General features: G+C 34.5%; 2 protein-coding genes across 3 annotated transcripts; one reads left to right on the top strand and one right to left on the bottom strand.

Annotated features, from left to right (window-relative positions):
- The first annotated feature begins 161 nt into the window (after positions 1-161).
- Positions 162-9,185, top strand: LOC106140803 (uncharacterized). Its single transcript, XM_060947175.1, has 16 exons — positions 162-468; positions 794-1,020; positions 1,113-1,175; positions 1,820-2,037; positions 2,241-2,520; positions 2,614-2,729; positions 2,851-3,099; positions 3,184-3,308; positions 3,542-3,590; positions 3,681-3,776; positions 3,958-4,002; positions 4,243-4,278; positions 4,639-4,806; positions 6,959-7,174; positions 7,593-7,942; positions 8,674-9,185. Exons 1-16 carry the CDS (start codon positions 162-164, stop codon positions 8,844-8,846), a joined length of 2,718 nt encoding a protein of 905 aa, XP_060803158.1. The 3' UTR covers positions 8,847-9,185.
- Positions 9,186-9,774: 589 nt separating this feature from the next.
- On the bottom strand, positions 9,775-24,509 carry LOC106137976 (ATP-binding cassette sub-family B member 6). Of its 2 annotated transcripts, none has more exons than XM_060947316.1 (18): positions 24,374-24,509; positions 23,713-23,863; positions 19,744-19,888; positions 18,953-19,152; positions 18,456-18,600; positions 17,451-17,622; positions 16,343-16,509; positions 15,806-16,043; positions 15,240-15,415; positions 14,648-14,717; positions 14,203-14,335; positions 13,626-13,833; positions 13,110-13,288; positions 12,725-12,839; positions 12,460-12,600; positions 11,008-11,129; positions 10,439-10,636; positions 9,775-10,092 (listed from the first exon to the last, which is right to left on the bottom strand). In XM_060947316.1, exons 2-17 carry the CDS (start codon positions 23,856-23,858, stop codon positions 10,459-10,461), a joined length of 2,535 nt encoding a protein of 844 aa, XP_060803299.1. In that variant the 5' UTR covers positions 23,859-23,863; positions 24,374-24,509; the 3' UTR covers positions 9,775-10,092; positions 10,439-10,458. The 2 variants fall into 2 exon arrangements, with proteins under 2 accessions (XP_060803299.1, XP_060803298.1); XM_060947315.1 differs by having other exon boundaries at positions 24,225-24,417.
- Between the last annotated feature and the right edge of the window lie 535 nt (positions 24,510-25,044).

A 25,044-nucleotide genomic window follows, 5' to 3' on the forward strand; every position in this document is an offset into this window, starting at 1 on the left:
ATCTAGAGTCAAGAAGTGAATGTAACCTGAGCACCATGTACTATTTTATTTTATAAAAATCCCAAGAAGGTTCTGGTAAATTTTTGGAGAAAACAAAATTAATCACGTCCAATGTGGCATTTTTATGTCATTTCACATAAAGAATTCACACCATACACATCATGTCGTCTTTATTCAATTTGAAACTTCCAACTCATGAAAAACCCGTATTTCATCATCCTTGGGAAAGGATAATCAAAGATGAGTTTACTAGTAAAGTGAAGTATGCCCACAACTCGGTAAAGAATCCTAGATATCCCAGAGAAGAAGACCTAAAGACTAAGCCAAAACCAAAAGTACCAAAAGAATCGAGAATCAGATTCACCATAATTGGCAATAGAGTAACAAAGGAATTTGTATATTGTGTCAGTATAGCTAAGGGATTATATAAGTACAGGCAGAAAATTTTCGATTCCCCTATAATAAGAGGTAAGATTTTTGCCAAATCTATTCAAGTCTTTTCAAGAAAATGTTTTAAAACAGAGTCTGAAATTCGAGGGAGTTGAACACATATTCTGGGATTGAGTTTCTCAATAGTAGCAGTCCAGGCAGGAAATAATGTGTCTCTCAATGTATCTCCATAATTTGCGCGAGATTAGTATCTCTAGTTACAGAACAGTTTCTGTAACTCTTCTTCGACATAAGCCTATGAACGACATAAAGTCCTGTTAGTTTAAAGCCATGCTGAAGAAAAATATGCCGAATCCATAACTTGTTTTCCTTTCTTTCACTTGCTATAGCTTTGTTTTTTCAGGTGTAACTAGTGTAGAATGGCCGTCAGTATGGAACGATTTGAAGCTCAGATATGGCGAACTAGCGTTCTGCATCAACTCTCAGGTTGCTGTTATAATGAACGATACTTTCCTTGGCGGCGAAGAAGAATTGAAAGAATTTATTGAATCAAGATATGTTTATCATCTATGCTTGGACTACTATAAAGAAGGAATCGGCCAGTTTGCAACTTACATAAGATCGTCTGGTGTAAGTTTATTTTTAAATAATCTTATTTTAAATTAGTAAGTATGTTGGGTATATTTTTTGGATAATATTTTCTATATTTTTATTTCTTCCAGAGACCATGTGCATATTTTCATATCTCAATAGATGATGAAGAAGTTGGTTCTATGATATTTATGGTAAGTAGGTAGATATACTTTTTTCACGCAACTGTGGCGACATCTCTACGCCACAAGTCACAAAAAACTTATCACGCAACGTTATGAGTCAAAAACAGCGAAATCTCTAAATCGCGCAAGCAAAGATTTCACGGATTGGAGCGTATCTACAACCTCCGGCACAACATTGTTGGAGCCGTATAATTAAGAAATATTGATTTCCCCTGATACTCTAGAATAACTTATACTAAGGTCACCTCACAACACAAAGTTCTGTGTGTGTGAACTTACAAAAGATTCACCTCTCTAAAGTCTAGGGTTGCGCCTTTTGCCTATGATACTGTGTTGGGTAAGTCAGGTTTTCACACAAAGCGTCTCCCGTCTGAACTCTACAACCTTTGCATGGGCAAGCTGTACTAGACGAATGTGCCTATTCCCTTAACCGTTTTTATGACATCCATAGGAAAGAGATGTCCTATTTTATTAAGGTGCCGGGAAAAACACTACTCAAACACAACACGTGTGGTTCTTTTTTACCTTATGATAGCCTTGGTGTGACTTTTCAAAGACGGCACATTGTATCAATCTTTAAACACAAATAGTACGCAACACTTCGGTTCGCACAAATAACCTTGACATGATCTTAATTTTTTAATGATTTCCAGTTATATTCGGACATATTGCCGTACACTTGCGACAACTTCCTCAGACTCTGCAAGCAAACAAAGGGCGGTTACGGTGGCACCCCTGTCCACCGCATTGTTAAAGATGGTTGGATACAGTGCGGTGGATTTGGACTGAAGAGTAATGATGATTTGGGCTGTGAGAATTTTATAGTACCGCACGATAGACGCGGCGTGTTATGCATGGCTAATGATGGAAGGTATTTTATGTGCAATTAACCTTTATATTGTAGGAATGTTAACTTTCTCGTGTTGAATCTCGAAAAATTAATCATTTGAGAGCTACTTACAGGGAAATTATAAAGCAATATGAACTTGCATCTTCGATTTCAAGTCGTCCGTCGTGTAAGCTGAAGATGAGTATACCTAGGTACTATACTTAATCTACCAAAATACTTTACAGAAATGTGGATTGCTCAACACAGTTTTTCGTTTTGCTGCAACCAGCTCCATGGATGGCACACAAATACGTCGCGTTCGGGCAACTCATTGATGGAGAAAGCACTCTTCAGAAAATTGAACAGGTTCCTACATTATACGAATCGCCAACGAAAAATATTACAATATACCGCGCTGGTATATTGAACATGGATTGTCAAGATATTATGATAAATAAAAACACAAAAGAATTTATTTTTGGTCACATTGACGATCTTTATGTTATTGGAGAAATATTTTATGAGGCAAGTAAGATTTTCGGTAAATATAAAAAAGTTATTTAGATGAGAACGAAAAAGACGGACCATTTATTATTTAATATATCGACCTTATTGCAGGAACTTCTACAAAAGGTGTTCGATGAAATCGAGCGTAGGGAGCATCAAGTATTAACTGGGGAAGAAATAGAAGGTGAAGTCACAGGCGAAGGTGACTTAATTAAAGACAGTCAAAGGTAATGAAATTATAGCTCAAATATCTTCCCTAAGTGTAGATTAAACTGTTCATCAGGTTTTAACTGTACTTACTTGTAGCAACCTACTAATAGCAACTATATTTCCTCACTTACATTCTAGATTTATTCGTAACAAAGAAGATATCGAAAAACAATTGGGTAAGAGTCAGGGAGCTATGCCAGAAACCAATCCTGAATTAGGAGAAGCTGAGGAATATCAATATGCTTACGAATACGAAGGTTCACCGTATCGACACGTATCATTGGGTCCTACAGCAAGTCTGGTAGTCAAACCTGAAAAACCGTACTACTTGCCACTAACAGATGTTCCTTACCCTGGTGAAGTGGACTCAAACTTTGATTTGAAAAGGTCAGCTGTACAAATTTTGTAGTAACGTGGTAACAGGATGGCCCTATACTTATTGTACCGACTTATATCTTTACACTTTTTCAGGTTCTTAAGGGGCGATTATTGCCATGAAATTGACTTGGAAGTAAAACGTGAATCCAAGAAGACAGCAGTGGCATATCCTTCAGAGTTGTTCGTTTGTTCTGAGAGTAGCGACGACAGTCCTTCATGTGTGTATATTTGTATTGTGGTAGTGTGTATGAAAAAAAATGCACAGTACCTTAAGGCGGTAAATATGTACATAACTATAAGATACACGTACTTTTTCTATGAAAATTATGGGTGGTCTACTTAGGAATGTTATAGCAAATAAGCCTGGATATTTGATGGATTTTTATTATTGTATCAAATAACATCACAAGCATGTAGAGCAGAATTATATTTATTTTTTCTTTTTTTATAGCGGTAGAATTGGATTCTGAAGAAGAGCGGGAAATCAAAAAATATCTTAGGTAATTAATTATATTTCAGCAAGGCCAGACCAATTTTTTTCTCAAAAAAAAGTCCAATATGACCATTCTATTCTATTTTCACTTTTACAGCCAAAATGTAGATCATGTGAGCTTTGCCGGGGGCACGGTAAAAAAGATATCCAAACGGTTTGCAAAATTGAACATATTAGGTAGTCCTAATGCTATGTAAGTATCTCTTCTATATTTTTCAATTTTTATTTTGAAAATGTATATGTCGAGAGAAAAATACAGACCTAAGTTACATGTTATATGTCATTCTTAAAATAAAATACATAATTGACTTAGTATATAGATGGATAGGTATATACTTATACCAAAATCTTATAAGTAACATTTTAATTTTTAGGTCCGAATCGTTTATAGTAACTGACGAAATTCTAAGAAAAGTAAGGTAAATATATTATATACTGACTAAGAAGACATTTGACATTAGGTAATAGATATTTCTGGGGCTTCGCTCCAATAGAAAATTCTTCAACAAGAAATTGGTCCGGTTTCCAAAGATAAAGAATAATTTTGTGGTAAATTCATCAAAATCAGTCCAGTAGTTTAAGTTTTTTCGTTACGAATAAAAATACTAATAAATATCTTTCTCACACACACAAAAATCACAATGATTTTTATTTTACAGAACATTGTCACCTGTAGCGAATCAAAGACACGCCAAGTAAGATTTTTTAATAATTTCGTTACTAACATACTTACCTATTCAAAGGTCCTTTTTAACTTATATGGCTACAAACCTGAACTTTCGTGGCTTACATTTAAAATGCTTCAGAGGAGTAATCAGGCAATATAGAAACAAACCCGTAAGAAAAAAACAGGAAACTCATTTTTTTTGAAGATTAACAGTTACATAATAATCCTTATTAGTACCTACCTAATATCTAATACAATTCATAAAACCAAAGGCATTTGCAAATTTCTGATACGTGTACCTACCTAAGCACGAAAATTCTGTAAGTGACACATTCAATTTTCAAGGACAGTTTTCAAAATATGACAGTGTAGTAAATGTTTTTGGCAGAAAAGTATCAGTAAGCATAAACGCCGATGATGAAGAAAAGGTGCACCATAAAATCAAACGACGCCAGACAGGTTTCGTTCGCCCCACTGACTTGGAGAAGATTCGCCTGGTAGCTAAACTAAACCAAAACCTAGATGACGAGACTTACGAGGACAACGATGCTAACAGGTAAGTAGTCGTTGAGCGGCCTTAACATGGGACAAATTTTGTGGATACCTAAAATTTTTTATACCCGAATGAAATAACCATAGAAGTCTGTTTAATTCAGTATATTTTAAAATAACCAAAAAATATCTAAAAGGCCATAATTCAAATTTATCCTGTTCCAATTTGTATTAACTTCTTTCTTGGCTTTTTGAATATCATTAAAAATAGCTGTAAATGAAGTAAGCGGCACCACGCGGTCTCTGTTCACGGTTTTACAGAACTGCGTGTCCGAAGAAATTACATGAAGAGTGTTATGTATAGATGATCGGATAAGATTGGTTTGTATAAAATTAAAATAAAATTGGTCAAACATATCTACATTGATCAATTAGAAACGCGTAAACTGCCTCACTTACCTACTTAACGGCTTATTTATTTTTTTCTTCTTTATAATCATGTTTTATTCAGAAAAAAAAATAAGGTAACTGTAAAAATATCTACTGAAGAAGTCCGTCAAGAACAGATGCATCATCAAAGCAAGCGACGACAAACTGGGTTTGTGAGACCTGGCGGGAAAAATTCTTCTCTCATTGGCGGGTTCCACGAGGAAAAATACGACGACAGTACAGATGTTATCAGGTTTAATTAGTTTTTTATACAAATAACTATTTGTGTAGGCGATTCTTGTTGTCTTTAGGATAAAATATTTTCGTGACATTTAATTTTGTCACGCGAATATTTAAAAATTGGTCATTGAAGAGAAGCCGTATAAAACTTTTAAGCTCTTTGGGGCGCACGCACTATTGCTATCTATTGAATTATTTTTAAACAATGAATAACAAAATTTTCACCTGTTTTGCATGTGTTTGCGCACATTGCACAATTTGAAAGTTTAAAAAAAATGTTCTATCCGAAAGCCAATATAAATAATGTGTTTAAGTTTTGAAATTACTTATAACACTTAACCTTTCAGTATTAAATAGAACATATTCATTTATTGTTCTTTGGCGTACTTCATTGACTTTTTAAATTCGTAGAGTATTTTTTTTTACTTTTTATTTAGAAAAATGTCAATGAATAAAGCCAAGAAAGAAGAAAAACCAAAGAAATCAAAGTGTCGCTCGGTGTTTGAACGCTCGGGAAATTTAGAAAAGGTTCATATAATAGACGAATGGAATGATGACAATGATGATGACAGGTATTCGCTTTTTATGTAAATAACATAAGTAAGTACTTATAATTAATGTTGCTTTTGCTTCTACTCAAGTGTTAAAAGTGCACACGTTTGCATTGTAAGTAGAGCACAAAAATATTTCTATATCTCAGTATGTAACAATCTTAATTTTCATGTCTTCATATGAGTAAGTATAAAGTGATAAAAGTTAAGAAACCAAATTATGTGAAGAAAACGCTGTTATAACACCGAATTTATCTATAGGAGTATCACGCGCAACGCCACTGAGAGAAAGAAGATGACAAAACTTATACATAAGAAACTTTATTTTATTCAATAGGTAACTACAAACATACAAATTGATAAAAACATCAACGTCTCATCTGCCGTTCCGCTACTACGAATACTGATATATTTAAATAAACTAACAAGAATTTTCAATACTATGTAGGAAATAATAAATATGGGCTTTGGCCGATACATGCATTTTACTAAAGTATAATCCGCTGAACACATCCTAGCAGAAGACTAACTTCATTATTCTACTGGACACTATCAGAATAATCTTTAAATTACGAGAAAAAATTGTGCCGTGTGGTTCCCGGCACCAATACAAAAAAGAATAGGACCACTCCATCTCTTCCCCATGGAGGCGTAAAAGGCGACTAAGGGATAGGCTTAAAAACTGGGATTCTTCTTTAGGCGATGGGCAAGCAACCTGTCACTATTTGAATCTCAATTCTATCACTAAGCCAAATAGCTGAACGTGGCCATTCAGTCTTTTCATAACTGTTGGCTCTGTCTACCCCGCAAGGGATATAGACGTGACCATATGTATGTATGTATTACGAGAAATATACTTAAACCGAAATTCGCGCACTTATACAAATAATTTAAAATGTCTCCGCTTCCAATAGATTTTCTATAATTCCATTGATCAAAAGAATGGCATCTAATGAACACAAGGCTGATTTGAAAATGGAATATCTCTTGTTCCAGAAAAGTGCGGATATCGCAGAAAGCGCCTGAGTCGCAAATTCATGAAAAAGAAAGGCAAAGGCAAATAGCCCGCCGGCCGACCGGATTCGTGCGAATGGCTCCTCTGGATGTTGATGACTCGGAAATTGATGTTCATCGGCCGTCTGTACTGCAAAGATTGTACGATGATGTAGCAATTGAAGATGATGACGATGTGCCCACTCTAAAGGACTACAAGTATGTCTCATCTATACTTTATTTTATAAAACCTCTAGACCGGTCTTTTTTCGATGGACCAAACACTGATTAATGAATACACGCAGAGCATAAAAAATATAAAAAAATAAATACATATATACGCGACAGATTACACGGATATTTCAAACTTACAAAGATTTTCTTACGCCAAGAGTCAAACCTTAACTCTCTGAGGGTATGTAAATTAGCAAGACGAAATTCGTTAAATCTTAAAAATTAAACTACCATCGCTGTATCGCCTGTCAACAGTTTCGAACTTACTTCGAAACTAACTCAGTCTGTGGAATTTTATCTTATATATTTTATTTTATCCCCTCAACAGAGTATTACCCCACAGCAGCAGTTATCAGTATCGGTGAAACTAAATAAAATTTTTAATTTTATATTTTTATTGTAGGACGAAATCTGAATTAATTCCGAAAAAGAGTAATTTACTGACTACCGAAAACCTGCTAATGGCTAATGATGAAAGTAAAGAACGATACTTCCGCCCTTCCATGTTGCCAAAAGTTGCATCTCCAGAACAAGTGCTTAACTTACAGCATGGTAAAAAAGTTGCAAGAAAGATCTCTTCGGACTACGTCAATACCATAGACCAGATAGAACATAGACAACAAAACTCCATAAGGAGTGTAGAGTACGCAAAAATGCGCCCGACAATTAGCGTTACAGATTATCAAACTAAAAATTCTAAATACCAAGAGGAACAAAGGAATTCGAAACCCCAAATGAAAAACATCCTTGAAGGTAATAGTAGTAATATTTTAAAATAATGAATATAATGATAACATTATATTCATTATTTTAAAATATTACGGCACGGCGTTACGGCAGCTATACATTAGTGCTGCGAAGGTCCGCGAATAGCCGCGCCTGTTGCGATCAGTGAGTGCATTCACGCTTATTTGTATTTTAATCCACGACAAAGACCTAGCATCTCGTTCGCATGGCGTTCACGTATCTCCATCCAACCACACACGGCTCCGGCATTAACTGGCAAGGAGCCGAGAAGGAGAAGGACTATACGATCGTTGTATTTCAATTATCCACCTTTTTTTTTACTTTTATAGCAAATTACTGTTATAGTAGCAGCAGCTTTCACGTCCATTTCGCGGCATGTTACGCTGATGAATGTGAACCCATATTAATTCGCGGCACTAGTGTTTGGTGCCATTATGTTTTATAAGGGTAATACACTATGGCTACCTATATAATAACTCCAATGGCATGAATATAATCTGAAGCACCATTAGTGTCTTTGATCATTTGGATAAAGTTTATGTCAAGCAGGAAATTTCAGAACAAATTGTGCCAGGCTGTGTCGTACTTTTAGATCTGTGTTTTTCAAAAAATACATATACCATATCTCTTTTTAATTCAATCCTGTCCATGAAATTCAATTCAATTTTGTTGTGGAATGTCCAGTACGATTGTTTTTATTAATTAAGCAATTAATAAATGTTTCTTTTTATTTGTAGACGACAGCGTAACTGTAGGTTTGCGACTACCTGGCGATACTCCGCTTTATTTAGAGAACTCTTCTGAAAACGTAAAGTTCTTTGGTCAATTTTATTTCATTTTTATAGCGTTATTCAATACGTCGCATTTTTTAAGTCGAACAATCAGAACTCAGATATACTGCACCATTTAAAGAACTAAATCAATCTATTATTTGTAAATAATACACGGCTATTCAAGTTTTATTTTTGGCGGCACTATCGAGTGCATCCCATTTTTGCTTTCAAAAAACATTTAGTGCTCGAAGTACGGTCAGCATCACCTGCATTTGGCTCGTATGTATTTGTTTTTCTAATAATGTCATTCCGACACACTACTTGTGTTAGTATTGTTTGTAATGCTGTACCAAAATGCACTGAGAATGTTATAAATTAAAAATAACGCTATATATTGTAGATCAAGCAGCGTGCAGATGAAGCAGCTCATCGCATTAGCGTGGTACAATCAAAATTATCAAGAATCGAAAAACAAAGTCGACATAATTGAGATTTTTTTAGTTTAACTTTTATAATTTTGTCTTAATAATTTTACAGAGTTTTAGACATATTATTACACGTTTTAAGTACAAAAAACTTTGTTTTTTTTTATATCAAGTAGGTACGTTGAGTCGCGAAATTGACGTTATAAGTATTTAATGTTGTTATAACAGTTTTGAATTTATGGAAAACAAAGCTTAGTGTACAATTAATATTGTTATTGTGTCTACCTAGTTTAACGAGGTTATATGCTCCTACACACGATGCCACACTACCGCCATGAAGAGCCGCAAACTCGAAGAGAAGTTATAGACATCGTATGTAGGAGATTAGATTAAATAAATAATTAAATAAGTTCATGCATTTTTATTTTTAGGCATTTTAAGTAGATTTCACATAAACACATTAATATGTCTCATAAATGGACAGATTATCATTTATAGAAATTATTATTGTCTTGGCTCATGATAATCAGCAATTTTATATTCAGAAAAATAATCCGCTCTACCGCACCATATTATATTTCTTTATAATTCTTATAAACAGATAATTGTAGGATTGAAATACTTGAAATAAAAGACGTGATTAAAAAAGAAAATAGTTTAATAACCACTGAAATCGCACGTATAATTTCCCATCACAATATATTAATACTCTATGTACCTACAATATATTTGATTATTTACATTATCACAATGTAAACTTAAAAACTTGATCAACACTGAGTTTGAGAGGTGTCATCACACAGTTGCACTTATTGTACCAAATTGAACCTACTTATATAAAGATTCAGTCGCGTCCATACAAATTGACAAATTCATTGGTTAGTGACGCCCACCGCCGACTAGCACCGTTCACACCAGAAATATCACATCTAGATTTTGCCATACATAAACGTATTACCTAGAAGAAGAAAAAAACATTTTTAAACATAGATATTTTACTGTCAGCTCCAATGCACCATGCATTAAATAACAAATAAAGCTAAATACAGCATACAAAAATATGTAATTTATAATTACCTAATTTTGTGTTAAATAAATTGTCCTAATAGGTAATTTACGCAGTTGTTTTACTAAATCCATCATAAACTATTGCTTAGTTTATGATGGATTTAGTAAAACAAACCCAGTCAAACGTGGCGTAATACCGGCCTTGATATCTGGCATCTATGAACAACATTCAAAAGAGAGGATGGGTTGGTTTCCTTCAAGTCGTTAATAAAATTAAAAAATAGAGAATTACATACCTAAACGGGGCAAAATAGATTTAAAGATGGCCGTGCCCATGGCCAGGGTTGACCGCGCCGCCCCCGTTGGGTTGAGTGGGCGGCGTTTCTTCTACGTTGTTGTTGTTACCTTCGCCTATGTTGTTGCTGTTTCTACTTTCGAGTTGTTGCTGCCACATTGATGCGTAGAAACCGCCTTGCGCTAGCAATGTGTCGTGGCTGGAAAGGAATATAGATCAACTGAGATCTGATTTAGTTCAATTTAAATTTCTGTCTACCCCGTTAGGGATAAAGACGTGATAAAATGTGTGTATGTACGATACAATTTGATCAGATTCGTCACAAAGGACAACTCGCAATCGCTTCTCTGTTAGCACCTAACAATCATACTCTTGGATCGTTCTGAGGTAGACTACCACTTAGTCTACTATGGCAAACTCCACGACAATATGATGATAGGAACAAGGACAAGAAATGTAAATATAATTAATTTTGTCCAGTTTTTTATCAAGGTATATCAATAGCTAACAATGTAAACTCTCCGGCTATCTGTGAAAAAACAGAGGGTAGGTAAATAAATTTTTACTAACCTTCCTCTTTCAATGATCTCTCCTTCCTTGAGCACTAAAATCTCATCTGCATGGATGATTGTTGATAACCTATGTGCTATTATTAAAGTTGTTCTATTCGCGCAGACTCGCGCCAACGCTGCCTAAAAAATTAAAATAAATTATGTTCACTATAATTTGCCCGTGGCTGTGCTGCCGTGGAAGTTTCTTAATTTCCAGACAGAATAGGGATGTGGACTATTTTTGAGAAAGTGTTTAAAACCATGCATAAGTACCAAATATAACCCAAACTATTTATTATTATTTTTTTATTTGAAGTAATACCTTTAAAATAATTTATTTAAAATTCCATTTAAAATTTCGCGCTAAAACGCGGATACCTGTCAAACGGCCGCTGTGACGTCACGCGTTATAAAATATTGTCGAAGTTGTATGTAATGAATATCTAGTTTATTTATTTATTTATTTAATAGTTATGTAATAGTTATTTCATAGTTGTGTGATAATAATATGAATTCAAAATTTTATAAATATTGTGCGGTGCCGCAGTGTAAAATTACAACTATTAAAACACCTGAAAAACTGTTTTTTCACGTTCCACGTACAAAAACGATGCTAAAAATTGGCCCATCGGGATCCGGCACTTGTATCTACACAAAATAAAATGTATTTCTGTGAGGATCATTTTGATGTAAGTTTGATAATATTTGTAACATTTACTTGTATTAAAATAATTTAACTCTTCAAGTTTTCAAAGACGAAAACTCGAATTTTTAGGTTAGAAATAAAGTAAACAATGTTTCGTAGTTTTATTATAGTTTCCAATGATATGGAGAATTATCCAGAATATCATTTGATGGGCACAGTATCCCAGATCAGACTGAGAGCAGGTTGTGTGCCAAGAAAGTTTGCATGTCAACCCGATAGAAAAGACGAACCGAAAACATAACAACTCGACTATTAGCAGTTAAAAGGCAAAGATTGGAATCAATAGCGGAATGTGAAAGAGAAAAAGAACAGACTCATTCTACACAAAGTATTTCCGTGGCTTAGATAATCGGACGGTAATCACGGTAATAATATGATCCAAATATCAACAAACACCATAGTATTTGACAGCGAAAATTCTTGTATTGCAACGCGTGACATCACGAATTTTGATTGGTGTTCATTGTCACGTGACTTGAGGGTGAAATATTTAATAACATTTTATAAAGTAAAAATAATCCTTATTTATTAAGGAAAATATTGTGTTTTTTACTATAGAAACTACCTTTTCGTGGTAAAATTTTATACTTATTTGAGTGTAGTCCACATCCGAATAGGGATTATATTTGAATCATATTATTACTGTAATTTCCGTGCAACTTCTTCGAAATTTGCTCGATTATCTTTTTGAATAAATTTTTAAAGGTTTTCCCATAATGGAAAGTGGATATATTAAGGCAGATAGTTCCAAGTTTTATTACAAACCTGTATATTTCTCTCCGTGTTAGTATCGAGAGCAGACGTGGCTTCGTCCAACAGAACGATCGCAGGATCCTTTAGTATGGTCCTTGCTATCGCTATTCTTTGTTTCTCACCACCACTCAGCCGCAGCCCTCTTTCTCCAACCTAAGAAATATGTTTATGAATTATTAATATATTTGATTTATAAAATCGATACTGAAAAAAATAATATCAAATGAGAAACACCTTATCTAATAAAGAAGCTTTAAAGTTATAGCTTTAAACTAACCTGTGTGTCATACGCTTCAGGGAATGTGAGTATTCTGTCGTGAATATCAGCATTTTTGGCCGCAGAAATAACATCAGCGGAGGTTGCAGTCAAGCGGCCATATTGGATGTTATATCTGAGAATAATAATAAACACAAATACAATAAACAAACTTATCACGTTTTTATATAGTCGCAAGTCCTGGAAGGCTCAATTGCGGTATAGAGATTCAGACATAGTGTCAGTTACTAGCCCATCACCCTTCCCCTTGATTGACGTTTTGAATCTGCGCGGGAAGAGAAACAGCTTGCGCCACAACTTTTGTTTACGACGAAGAAACTGAGCACATTACTGTCCCTGTTTTGGGAAGAAAAACTAACTGAATAAAAGTAAAAAATTGACTAACCGGACAGTATTGTTGAAAAGCACGGTGTCCTGCGGCACCACTCCGATGTTGGCGCGCAACGACGCCTGCGTCACCGTGCGCACGTCCTGACCGTCCACCAGCACCGCGCCTTCGTTCACGTCATAGAAACGGAACAAAAGACGCATCACTGTCGATTTTCCGGCGCCGCTCGGACCGACCTTAATAAATAAATGAAATTACGATTAATTTTTTTAGGATATGTAATAAAATATACTAACGGGTAAAAGTCTACTGTTGAGCGTTTATGAATGGAGCTACAATGAATTTCTCAATTGAAGTAAACAGTTTATCTAGAGTGGGAATCAGTTTCTCAATGTGAGAATCCATTTCTCAAAGTAAGAGTCGGTTACTCAGGTGTGAGAATCAGTTTCCAAAGATTATGTTGAAAATTTGTTTCTCCATTTGAGAATACCTTTTCACAAATTTCACAATTTATCATACAATAATCATAAATAAATAAATATAAGAAAAACACGTCTACCAAACTCCACTTACCAACGCGACAGTACTGCCCGGCGCTACTTTGAAGCTAACATTAGTAAGAATCAGTTTTTCAGGCCCATATCCAAATGAAACGTGCTTGAATTCAATGCCACCTCGTCTAATTAACAAGTCTGGGGCTCCCACGGCATCCTTCACGTCGCTATCCACTCGCATCAGGTCGAACATGTTTTCCATATCAACAAAGTTCTTTTGGATTGCCCTAAAATAAAAAAAATATATAAATACTTTGTCTCGGTGTCTGTTTTAAACCATTTTATATTATCTATCGCTTAATCTGATATGTTTGCGCCGAATCCAGATCATATGTATTAATACGGTTAAAACAATGTGGGTATCCTTATTTAAGACCAAGTTGTAGAGCAAAACCTGTAAGTGGATATAAATTAATTACGTAATGCCAAAACAAAGTCTTTATATATTACTATCACAACAGCAGAATTAGGGTTACGGTAGGCCTACTGTAAAAACTTATAAAAACTATTTGTCCGATTATTATCCCGAGTTTAAGACTTATTAGCAATATCTTCGGTAAAGACTAGTAAATTTATAGATACAGAAAATCACTTACCTATAATAAGTACCGAACCAGTTAAGCGGTACGTAGAGTTGCACTATGTAAGAGGCGAAAAGTACGTAATCACCAACAGTCAACTCAAATTTGGTGACCATAGAAATACACAGCAGAGAGCCGGCAAGTAGACCTGAGAGAAGAGAAAAATACATTTCATACATGACAGTTCGTATCTTTTTTAGTAGTGAAAGTTAATGTCAAGGTAATATTATAATCAGCTTTTTGATATCAAATTATAAGTCTAGAAGAGACTATTTATCTTGAAATCTAACCAACTGTTATTATCAGTTTTTTATATTAATTGTAAGCACCTAAATAGTTGACATATATTTTGTTGAAAGAGCAATAGGACTTCCAAGTCCAAATATAAAGTTTGATAACCAGGTGATATTATTAGCATTTTTAATTTAATTTTCAAGTATAATTATTATTACCTACTTACCACTGCAAATGATGACGTTCTGCATTGTATTGAGCATGTTCAATGTGATGAGAGATTTAAATTCTTCTTTCTGTGAACAAAAAAAAATAAAACAATATATTTACCTATTTTGTAAAAAACATTCTTTAAAAAACCTGACAAATAGGAACAAAAGACGCGTCACTGTCGATTTTCCGGCGCCGCTCGGACCTACCTGCAACCTGATAACTGACAGTTTAAATTCATGGGAAACCATGATCGAATATGAGTTGGGTTCTTATGCAAAGGTTGTTGCGGTCAGAGGGTGACGCTTCGTATGCAACCAGGACTAAAGACAGAGGAATGATACGAGTGTATGGGTAGTAATATTCTAACTACTAAATTACTTTTAGTCTGGGATATCATGTTCCGGACAGAATACACATTCAAATATTTACACTCTTTACAATATTATATATTTTTGCTCAAATGGAAGTTAAACCTCTTAAGTCGGTTGCTTTGACAAATAATTGAATATAGCAAATCTCTACGGATCTTTGATTAGAGGTAGATTAAAAAGTACTAACCTTAAAAGTACTAAGAGTAATCTAATATATCAATAAACGATACAAACCTGGTAGTTAACAATAGCTTCTCTATAAGACACAACTTCATAGCTCTCAGCGCCGTAATATTTGACAGTTTCGTAATTGAGCAAAGAGTCGACCGAACGCGCCTTCTGTTCGTTGTCAGCTAAGTTCATACGCCGTTGATACTTTGTCCGCCATTCCGTTACGGCGATCGTTGCAACTGAAAAAAATTATGAAAAATGTTGCAGTAGAATTCACGACTGTTTCTTTTTTTTTATTTGGCTATATTTTGCTGAGTGCCACGATGGGCAATGGCCTCTTTTGGTCTCCATTGATCTATATCGTAGGGAAGATGCAATCAGATCATCCGACTTATTAATTAAGATTCAGTGAACCCTCTCAGAAGGCGATTTTTGCGAGTCTAATAAATTATTTTTACACAGTTTATTAAAAAATCGCCAAATTATCATCCTTTACGGTATTTCCTGTTGCATCGTTTCTCTTGAGATGAGCCCAGAGTATTTAAATACAGCCGTTTTTAAAAAATAATTTGTAATTTTGCCAATTACCATTGATAATATTTGTTTAAAATATAATTTCAAACACTCACTTATATACAAAACCATAGTCGAGAAGACAATCAGTCCGAACCAAGCGTTAAACTGAGTTACGAAGTACACCACTGCCACTATAATATCCACCAGAGTCGGAGTTATAGAGAAAAGAATGTACGACAGCAAGTTGTCTATGGAATCCGTCCCGCGGTCCATTACGCGAAGGACTTCGCCGGTTTTGCGAGCGAGGTGCCATCGCAGAGGTAATTCGTGGAGGTGTTTGAATAATTCTAGCTGAAATATTAAGAGAAATAAAATATTAAACAAGCCGCTAAAATGAATGGCGTCTGCCTTCGTTTGTTCTTGGAGGAGGAGGTTTGGGGGTGGGAGTATCGTACCCATACAGCACAGATAATCGTTCCCATTACCTGACCTAGATTTGCGCTTGCATTTGCAGGCCGATTCCTCTGCCTTGTTTACTCCTAGAAATGGGTGTGGAATAATTTGGTGATTCTGTAAAAAAACTGAACATAATCTATAGATATGTGACCCTACACTAATAAGGATTAATAAAAGGTAACGATTTACTATACCTGTAATTCCCTAGTAGTGTATTGCTGCACTTTGATCCACAAGAAGGAGCGCAGATTGTTCAGAAAGCCCATTCCGCCGGTTCCGCCGCCTTGCAGGAACTTGAACACCACGTAAACCACGACGAGGTCCCAACGGAACACCATCGGCGGTATGGATAAGCTGTCCACTAAATCAAGAAAAAAAATTGCGCTTCTGAATAACTGAATCATAAACTGACTGACTGATGACTTTCACACATAGCCAAATCCGCTGGGTCTAAAGACTTGAAATTTTGTACGCAGTCGCAGGAAGTCCCGAATTAACGAGATTTTACGCTATTCCCAGGCGGAGCTGCGGGCTATAGTTGTCTATATAGTTATCTATATAAATCATCTAATACAAAAACTAAATAATCACAAATGATTCATCATCAGAACAGAGCTCACGATTCATCTTCATTAGCATGTCCAGTTGATTTCTGGAGGCAGGAACATTGATTTACGTTAGAGCTAATCTATGATGAGTCCTATATACTTATTATACAGCATTACAGAAGTTTATATGGTATCGAAATGACACTCATTGGTTTCTGTTGATATATAAATATCGTATAAAGAGAAACAATGGTAGATAAAGAATTGGTCAACAACAAAAATACATCCAAAAACAGAATTACCGACCCAAAGAACGTACTTTCCTCGCAACTTTATATTATTCAAATAAGCATATCTAGTGAAACCGATAGTATTTTTGTGTAATAAATAATTGTAAAAACTTGTGAGTCCATGATATGGAAACAGAAGTGAATATATTACATACATACATACATATGATCACGTCTATATCCCTTGCGGGGTAGACAGAGCCAACAGTCTTGAAAAGACTGAATGGCCACGTTCAGCTATTTGGCTATAGTGAATATATTCCTCATGTTAATCAGCACATTCTCATCGAATGCTGGATGTAAGTATGTATTCTTGAGCTTATTGAGCCAACTACTCCCAGCAATATATTGACCAGATCCTCTTATCTATCTGGTATGTGGTTTACTCAAAATATATTCATTTTCTTTTCTGGAATTTTCACCATAGACATAACTACGTAGGATATAAAATATGAAGAACATACCTATCAGCTTATTATAAATAGGCACGTAAAGGTTAACTACGCGGCCGGCGATGAGAGCCAATATGCATATAAACACGTAGATCTGCAGGCACAGACTCTTGCGCGGCCAAAGAAACGGCAGCAGGGTGCGCAGTTTGCTGAATACATTGCGGAATGTTGACCTGTTTTCATCCTGTTGACGAAATTTGGAACGCGTTAATTAGAATTATAAAGTTAAGATAAAAGATATAACTATTATAAAAGAAAATGTGTGATCCCAATCTAAATAAGTACATGCAAGCTTAAATAACTTTCCTTCAAAAACCTAAGTTATTTTTTATATCTTTAACGTGACGCGGGGAGAGATTATATTTTTAGTAGAGTGATTTAAAACCTTAAGAAATACATAAAATATAGATATCATTCATTCTTTCGTTGCATTTTATATTGAATTCCCCCTACGATATGGTCAAAACAATGTCTCACAGGTGGTGAATAGCAGGCGAGTGCGTAGTCCATATTTTAAATCATAAGGCACTTTCTCGTATCCTAAAGAATATTTAGTGAGCAATCACCTGTTTTTTAATTTTTATCTCAGTATCTACACAATGATTTTGAAACGGGCATGGCATCTTAACCTAATTACACAAAAATATAAATAATTATTACTGATAATATAAAATCATAACGAAATTGAAAATGACGGACTAACGTCAAAAACTGCGGTGGTAAATTTTTAAATGTCAAGCACTAATGAGTGTGGCTACAGATCGAACAACAGAGCACTGCACATTGAGAGCCTACCCGAAAAAAAAAAAAAGAGGAAATTTTCATATTTTTGTAACTTAATAACAGTATTAAGCACAAAACAATAGCACACCTGTCTGATACTTTCTCTGTGTGTTCTGTTGAGTTCAGAGGAGGTTCAAAGTATATCAACAAACCGCACATTTATTTAGGGTATATCTTTATAAGGCGTTTTATTTAAGAGAATTTGGTTATTTTCTTGTAATATTTTGGACTTACCCGCGGAGGTATTCTGCGATTATCGTCTACCCTGAAGTACTCATTCGGATGCATGATTCCAGGGGCTTTTAGGCCAAGTATAAACATTATCATACAGGATACATATCGGCCGACGAAGAGTGCCATCTCTAGGCGATCTTGGAGACTAAAAAACAAAATTAAAAATAAAAAATAGCCAAAAATACAATAAATTTCATAACACAACAATATTTATCTGGTATATTATGTGTTTAGTTTTCGGAAGTCCGCCTTTCATGCTATGCGATCGTATCTGTATAATAACGTTTTAATAAAAAAATCACGCTACCCTGCACAGCCATGTAAATTTGCTAAATAACAACAATTTAGTGTAAAGTGACAATCGTTGTAATAATTGTGAATATCTTGATTATATATGTAATTAAGTAATTTTGCCTTACAAACAAAATAAATAAAATATATATTTTATATAAAAGATATATTTCGGTTATATTACCGAAACAATAATTTGTACTCACTCTTTCAATCCCCACCACCATCCTTCCTTATTGAGATTCAGGAATGACAGATTCTCTGACACAAATATCAGAGCCCAGAAAACCAATAACACGAAGCCATGGCCTCTCGGAGGCACCGAGGGTAGTAGGTATCGCCTCTCCAAAATTGCGAGGTAGGCCGATAGAGGAAACACTACTACATTTATCACTAGAGCTACAACCTGAAAACAAAAATAAGAGTCCAAATAAGCATAGTTCTGTTTGACCACAAAAACAAATCAGCTGGTATAGCAGGGTTACAGACGTCTAATTTAACGGCTCCACGAAATTACCTCAACTTACCACTGCCGCTGCTTCGTTGCCATGGGTAGACCATGGTCCTCTTAAAGTAAGACGCAATGGATACAAACTCAAAGATGAAGATGTATAACTAATTATGCTAAGGAAGGCCCTCGAAGTAATTGATCCGGGATCAGGATTAATTTTAGTGGTAGAAATTCAAATTAAACCACGTGAGAAACATACATAGTATTGAACACAGATATCAGTTCAAAGCCGCCTCACATACTGAAGGTGGCGCAAATGCGAAAGCGTACATACACTTTGTATTTAAATACTAACGACCCGGTAGCAATAATAGATATAAATCTTTCTCACAAAACTTCTCACCAACATTTCAAACAGGGCAAAATCCACAACTTTCCGAGATAACCGCATATACACAGGCAGAGAAAATAGGAAAGCTTTATAATATTTATAGACTACATTTTGTTTCCTTATAAGCGTGTGCAGTTTCATTGGGAAGAACTCACCATATAACCATAGACATGTCCACCTTTGAATACAAATGACTGCAGTATAAACCGTGTTACAGCCAAAACTGGTACAAATAGCGTGAAAAACAGCTGAACCCCAAACAAGCGCGACGACCTGACATCTAATACTTCAGTTCCATATCTGAAAAAAGTTAATTTGTATATTAAGAATATATATAAATAAAACGGTAGGTTGTTAAACTGACATTTGTTTAACGAAGAATGACCTATTAATTTATTTATTTAATAACGTAACCTATTCAATAAACGCAGATAAGTGATTAAAATTATAGCAGTACAAGCCTTTGAAAGCAATTAAGATTGCACGCATTAGATGTGGTGATTAAATATGATATTTCCCCCGTTCTAAAAGATTTTTATGCACTTTGTACAACTTTGTTGTATTTGGCTCCCCTCTAGTAGGTACATGAAGAGTAGACATCTGAGAATACTATCAGGCAGGTTACGGACGCAAGAGACGACCAAGGTTGTAAATATTTGAAAATGTGCAACAACTGCATTCCCAAGGAAGGTTGACGTTAGGCAGGTAACTAGGTAAAATAAAATATTACTAAAATCAACAGTAAACAGAAAACCAGAACATAAGCTAGAGGACAAGGCAACTGGGCCTAGTTGGTTGAAAATGGACAACACGCGAGAGGGAGAACGTTGGGGCTTCATTAATAGCTAAAAGTCTGTATATTAAAAAAACCGACCAAGGTTGGCCTCGCGCACGAATAGTTACGTACCATCTATTCAAAAAATTTCGTTTGTTGGATTTAACATTGTGCCTCCTTTAACACTAACCTTATTTTATTTAATATTTTTTTTTATATTGAAAGGTAACATGCAACTTAATTTTATTATTAACATTGAGCAAAAATCGAAGAATACAAGTTGTATGATACCACCCTTAATGTTTTTATTTGTAGACAAAATTTGTTGTCAAAGCGGCAACGGAAATACGTAATTTGTGAAAATTTCAGCTTTCTAGCTATCACGGTTTAGGAGATACAAGCTGTTTGTAAACAAAAGCTTGTTGGTTTTAATTGTGGACGAAAAATTATGTCATGTCTATTTTTAAATTTACCTTACTTCTTTCTGATAAGATTTAGGTAGCCCAGAATTCAATGAGATAATAAAACTGATAATTGTCAAATTGCAAGTTCGCGCCTATTGTTATCTCTCGCTCCTACGTGACTAGGCGTAAGGGGCCTAATTGACATTACATAAACACTGTTTGATAAGCTGCTGATAAATTATTAAACGGCATTTATTACAATTATTATAGAAGGGCACTGTGTTAAAAATAAATCCAGTTACATAATTTAAATAATTACTAGGTTTCCTTATGATATGGGACAAAACTCAATAACATTATTTGAAACTACAACATACATACATATAATAAAATTGTAACTGACCGACGTCTATACATAAAAGGATATACGTATGTAGAATACAATAGAAAAGATTTATTTTCAAAATTGGATACCAGATATCACTTATTGGTGTCACATCACTTAAATTTTAATTTTATATATACTACCGCTTCAAAGCGCATATGTTAAAGAAGCGGCGACACAAACTACACTGCAGATACATATATCACCAAAAGAAGCCAAAAATCTGATTTTTAGCATGTCTTTCAAGCTGTATCTGAAATAAGTTTAAGCCCCATTTGCACCTGATGAAGCGAAAGATCCCCGTTAATTTCCCGTCCCGCAGGATTTCGGGGAAACCTCTCTTATGCTGGGGCCACACTAACTAGAAATGCCATTTATTGTCGCAATAATGGACGTTATCGTAGGTTTAGCCAAGACTTAACACGATAATTTGACATTAACGTCTGGCCTTTCATAAATACTGACTAACGGACAGCCCCGGCTTCGCACGGGTAGCATCATACAAACTTTCACCTCCCATTCTAGTATTATAGGGATTGATTTTTGAAAAAGAAGTATCCTATTTTAGAATACGGATTTTTAACTATATTTTTTTTTGCATACCAAGTTTTATTCGAATCGGTCTAGCGGTTTAGCTGTTTAGTGCAAGTGTAGCCACCCACTTTAGCGCGTTATAATTATCCTAATAATTTATCACGCTAGTGAGCATTGTCGTTAGCCGCTAGTGTGATACCACCTTTATTGCAACCGTAGACCACATAAGAAACCTAATTGAATTTGAAATCTCTAAACCCGGCGGATTTGCTTGTGCGTTGATATTTATCAATGTCCACTTTTATAAATTTAGATAATAATCAAACAATAGCCGACTTTCAGCTCTAAGGGCTCCAAGGCCACTTGGCGTCTTTCGGGCGTCGTCTTCTTGCTAGTGCCTAAGCCCACCTGTATGATGCACATTACTGCTACGTCGACGCTGTGATGACGACGCGCGAAAAACGCCAAGGGCTCTAAGTTTGTAGTTTGAAGGCAAGGGACATTATTTTAAATCGCAATACACGCCTTATATGGTCATATATCTATTACCCAGAGAATCCCAGGGCTCTTCCCGAGACAAGAGGCAACTGTGACAATTGCCAGGAGAATGACGATGACACAATATTGCGCAATACTGATATCAATAATGTAATGACGTCATGACGATTCCCTGTTTGTTTTTGAATAAACATGTGTTGGGACCATTTTTTTAATTTGAAGTGTCAATAATTTAAAATCCCTTAGTCACCTTTTACGACATACAAAGGAGAATATACACTTTTTATTACGAAAAAGGGGGGGGAAGGAGTAATAAAAGGGGATGAAAGATTTCAGTATACTTTTATGGTGAATCAGACCTTGGTGCAATCTTATTTATAGGATATCTATAATAAATCTGCTTGTTCTAGTACATTTACTTACTTTTTTATAGAGATATAAAAGTAAGATAGTTTAGATTATGATTATGCCCTTCTTTCATCATCATCTGTTGTTACAAAATATTGAACATACAATGTAAGCTGTTCATATTTAGTGGGTTATTCATAAATGCTGACAACACGTATGTCTAATCTACTCTCTCTGTGTCTGTCTTAGTCTGGGATTAATCATAGAGATAAAAAAGGGAGAATTTATCAGGTCTGTCTTTATTAATTATCATGATTCATGAACAGACAGTTAAAATCCATACTAATATTATAAAGTAAAAGTGTTTGTTTGTCTATCTTTGATGACTAAACTGCTAAAGCAATCTACATGAAATTTTGCATGTACATTGTGTAGTTTGGTGAAGGAAATAGAGTACCTTATGTGAGGACAGATTGGCAGGTAAAAGCTACTCACAAATAACTTGAGTATCTTCTTTGTATAAATGAAACAAATATCCTATGCATTAAATTTAAAAAAAAAGAATAGGACCACACCATTTTTCATGTTCCCATGGATGTCGTAAAAGGCGACAAAGGGATAGACTTATAAACTTGGGATTATTCTTTTAGACGATGGGCTAGCAACCTATCACTATTTGAATCTCAATACTATCATTAAGAAAAAAATTTGAACATAGGACATGTTTTTTCAAGACTGTTGGTTTTGTCTTCCCCGCAAGGGACATAGATGTAATTTTATGTAAATGTATGTTTAAAAACGTAAAGTCATGTTGGTACTATTACTTGCTAAGTTTATTTTTTGCTTTGCAAATTTTGTCCCATTAATTTAGGTTTAACTCTTAACAAAAGCCTCATTAAGTCAAACTGCTGAACATAGCTTTTCAGTCATTAGATTACTGTTGGCTCTATCTACCCCATAAGAGATAAAGATGTGATTAAATGTATGATGTAATTTTAAATAAATTTCTTATTTGATATTTTATTTACAGAATTAGATTGATGTCTTCAAACATTTGATATATTAATATTAGTATAGTTGATATTCTTTGGCTACCTATGTTATGGCATTCTCATGGTGACAAATCAAATTACTTCCTTTTTAAAATAAAAATTAATTTACTATGTTAGAAATATCTTACCTTTTGTACATAACAATCTGAATAATACCAAATCCAATAAGGAAACTACCAATAACAATGGCAGAAATAGTCTCCATAAAACATTGTGATATGCCATGATCAACCCACACTTCCCAAAGAGTAACATTAGGTGGACAATACTCCATTGTCACTGAAAACATCAAAATAAGGTGAATTTTATTTAAACACTATTTTCTTAAAAAGAAAACAAACACATTTCCTGTATACTGAATTATTAAGAATACGTGTTTTAACATGAAAAAGAAATATAGGTACCTATTGCAGGTATACTATTTTTCTATTATACGTGTTCTCTTGCATTTTGCGTTCGTAGGAAATAAACAATTATTTTTTCACAAAGAGGTAAAGTTCAACTAAAGTGTAAATTTTACTAAATAATACAAAAGACATAAAAAATTATTAACTTAAAACTTTTGTTTTTAAAATGCAATAGATACCTATATGTAAATTTTTACAATTTTGATTATACAAGCACAAATCATATTTCTTACCATGGGTTGCGTTGAGTAATTATAATAAGTCAGGATTTACCAAAGTTTATGTAAGAAAACCTCTAATATTCAATGACAATAGGCGGCTACCTCTATCAAATTTCCTTAATCATTATTTTACGTTATGAAGCAAATTAAAAATTACAAACCCGCAATTGCAATCACCTATCACTATCATACATATCACTCACTGACATTTTCTTTTTATTCCTTCGTTTTATAATATGGCAAAGGATACTAGCCCACGCAGCAATCACTCACTGTCAGCGTAACGTGACGTTGTTGACAATTGACAAACAAGCCATAAACAAGATTAAACTTTTAATTTTCCAATATCAAAGTCCCAAACGTTTCGAATATAAGTAATTATATCGATGCGTACCATAATAAAGTAATTGTTTTTCTCAACATATTGGTTATTAGTATATCAACAAAATATGTAAAACTACAATAAATAAAGTTCCATAATTGTTCAAAGTATTTCAAGCATCTACTACTGTAGCCGTTAACAATATCAAGCAAAAAAATTAATATTTATTTTATCTCATATACCTCGTCAAATATTTATCTAATCCTTATTAAATATTTATTTTGAGCTAAAATAGAAATACCTACATATTTAGTATTCTGTGATTATTTCCACCGGCAACAGGCATACTGTGCCATACTTCAAATTCTAGACAGGACTTTTGTTTATAACAAAACAAACACAGTATTAGTTGATGTAGTTAATCCCAAATAATTTATGAAAACGAAAGTAAGTTTTATTGTTTGTTGATTTTAAGGCATTAACTAATAAACCAATCTTTGTAAATTTTAC

This window comes from Amyelois transitella, chromosome 13 (assembly GCF_032362555.1).
Source record: "Amyelois transitella isolate CPQ chromosome 13, ilAmyTran1.1, whole genome shotgun sequence".
In the NCBI taxonomy this organism is placed as follows: domain Eukaryota; kingdom Metazoa; phylum Arthropoda; class Insecta; order Lepidoptera; family Pyralidae; genus Amyelois; species Amyelois transitella.

Coding starts and splice junctions, on each gene's coding strand:
- LOC106140803 (XM_060947175.1), top strand. CDS start 162: ATGTCGTCTTTATTCAATTTGAAACTTCCAACTCATGAAAAACCCGTA. Junction 3,777..3,957: donor TTAGGTAGTCCTAATGCTAT/GTAAGTATCTCT, acceptor TTTAATTTTTAG/GTCCGAATCGTTTATAGTAA. Junction 4,003..4,242: donor GAAATTCTAAGAAAAGTAAG/GTAAATATATTA, acceptor TTTATTTTACAG/AACATTGTCACCTGTAGCGA.
- LOC106137976 (XM_060947316.1), bottom strand. CDS start 23,858: ATGGAGTATTGTCCACCTAATGTTACTCTTTGGGAAGTGTGGGTTGAT. Junction 14,718..15,239: donor AAGCTATTGTTAACTACCAG/GTTTGTATCGTT, acceptor TTTTGTTCACAG/AAAGAAGAATTTAAATCTCT. Junction 12,601..12,724: donor CTGAAGCGTATGACACACAG/GTTAGTTTAAAG, acceptor CATATTTCTTAG/GTTGGAGAAAGAGGGCTGCG.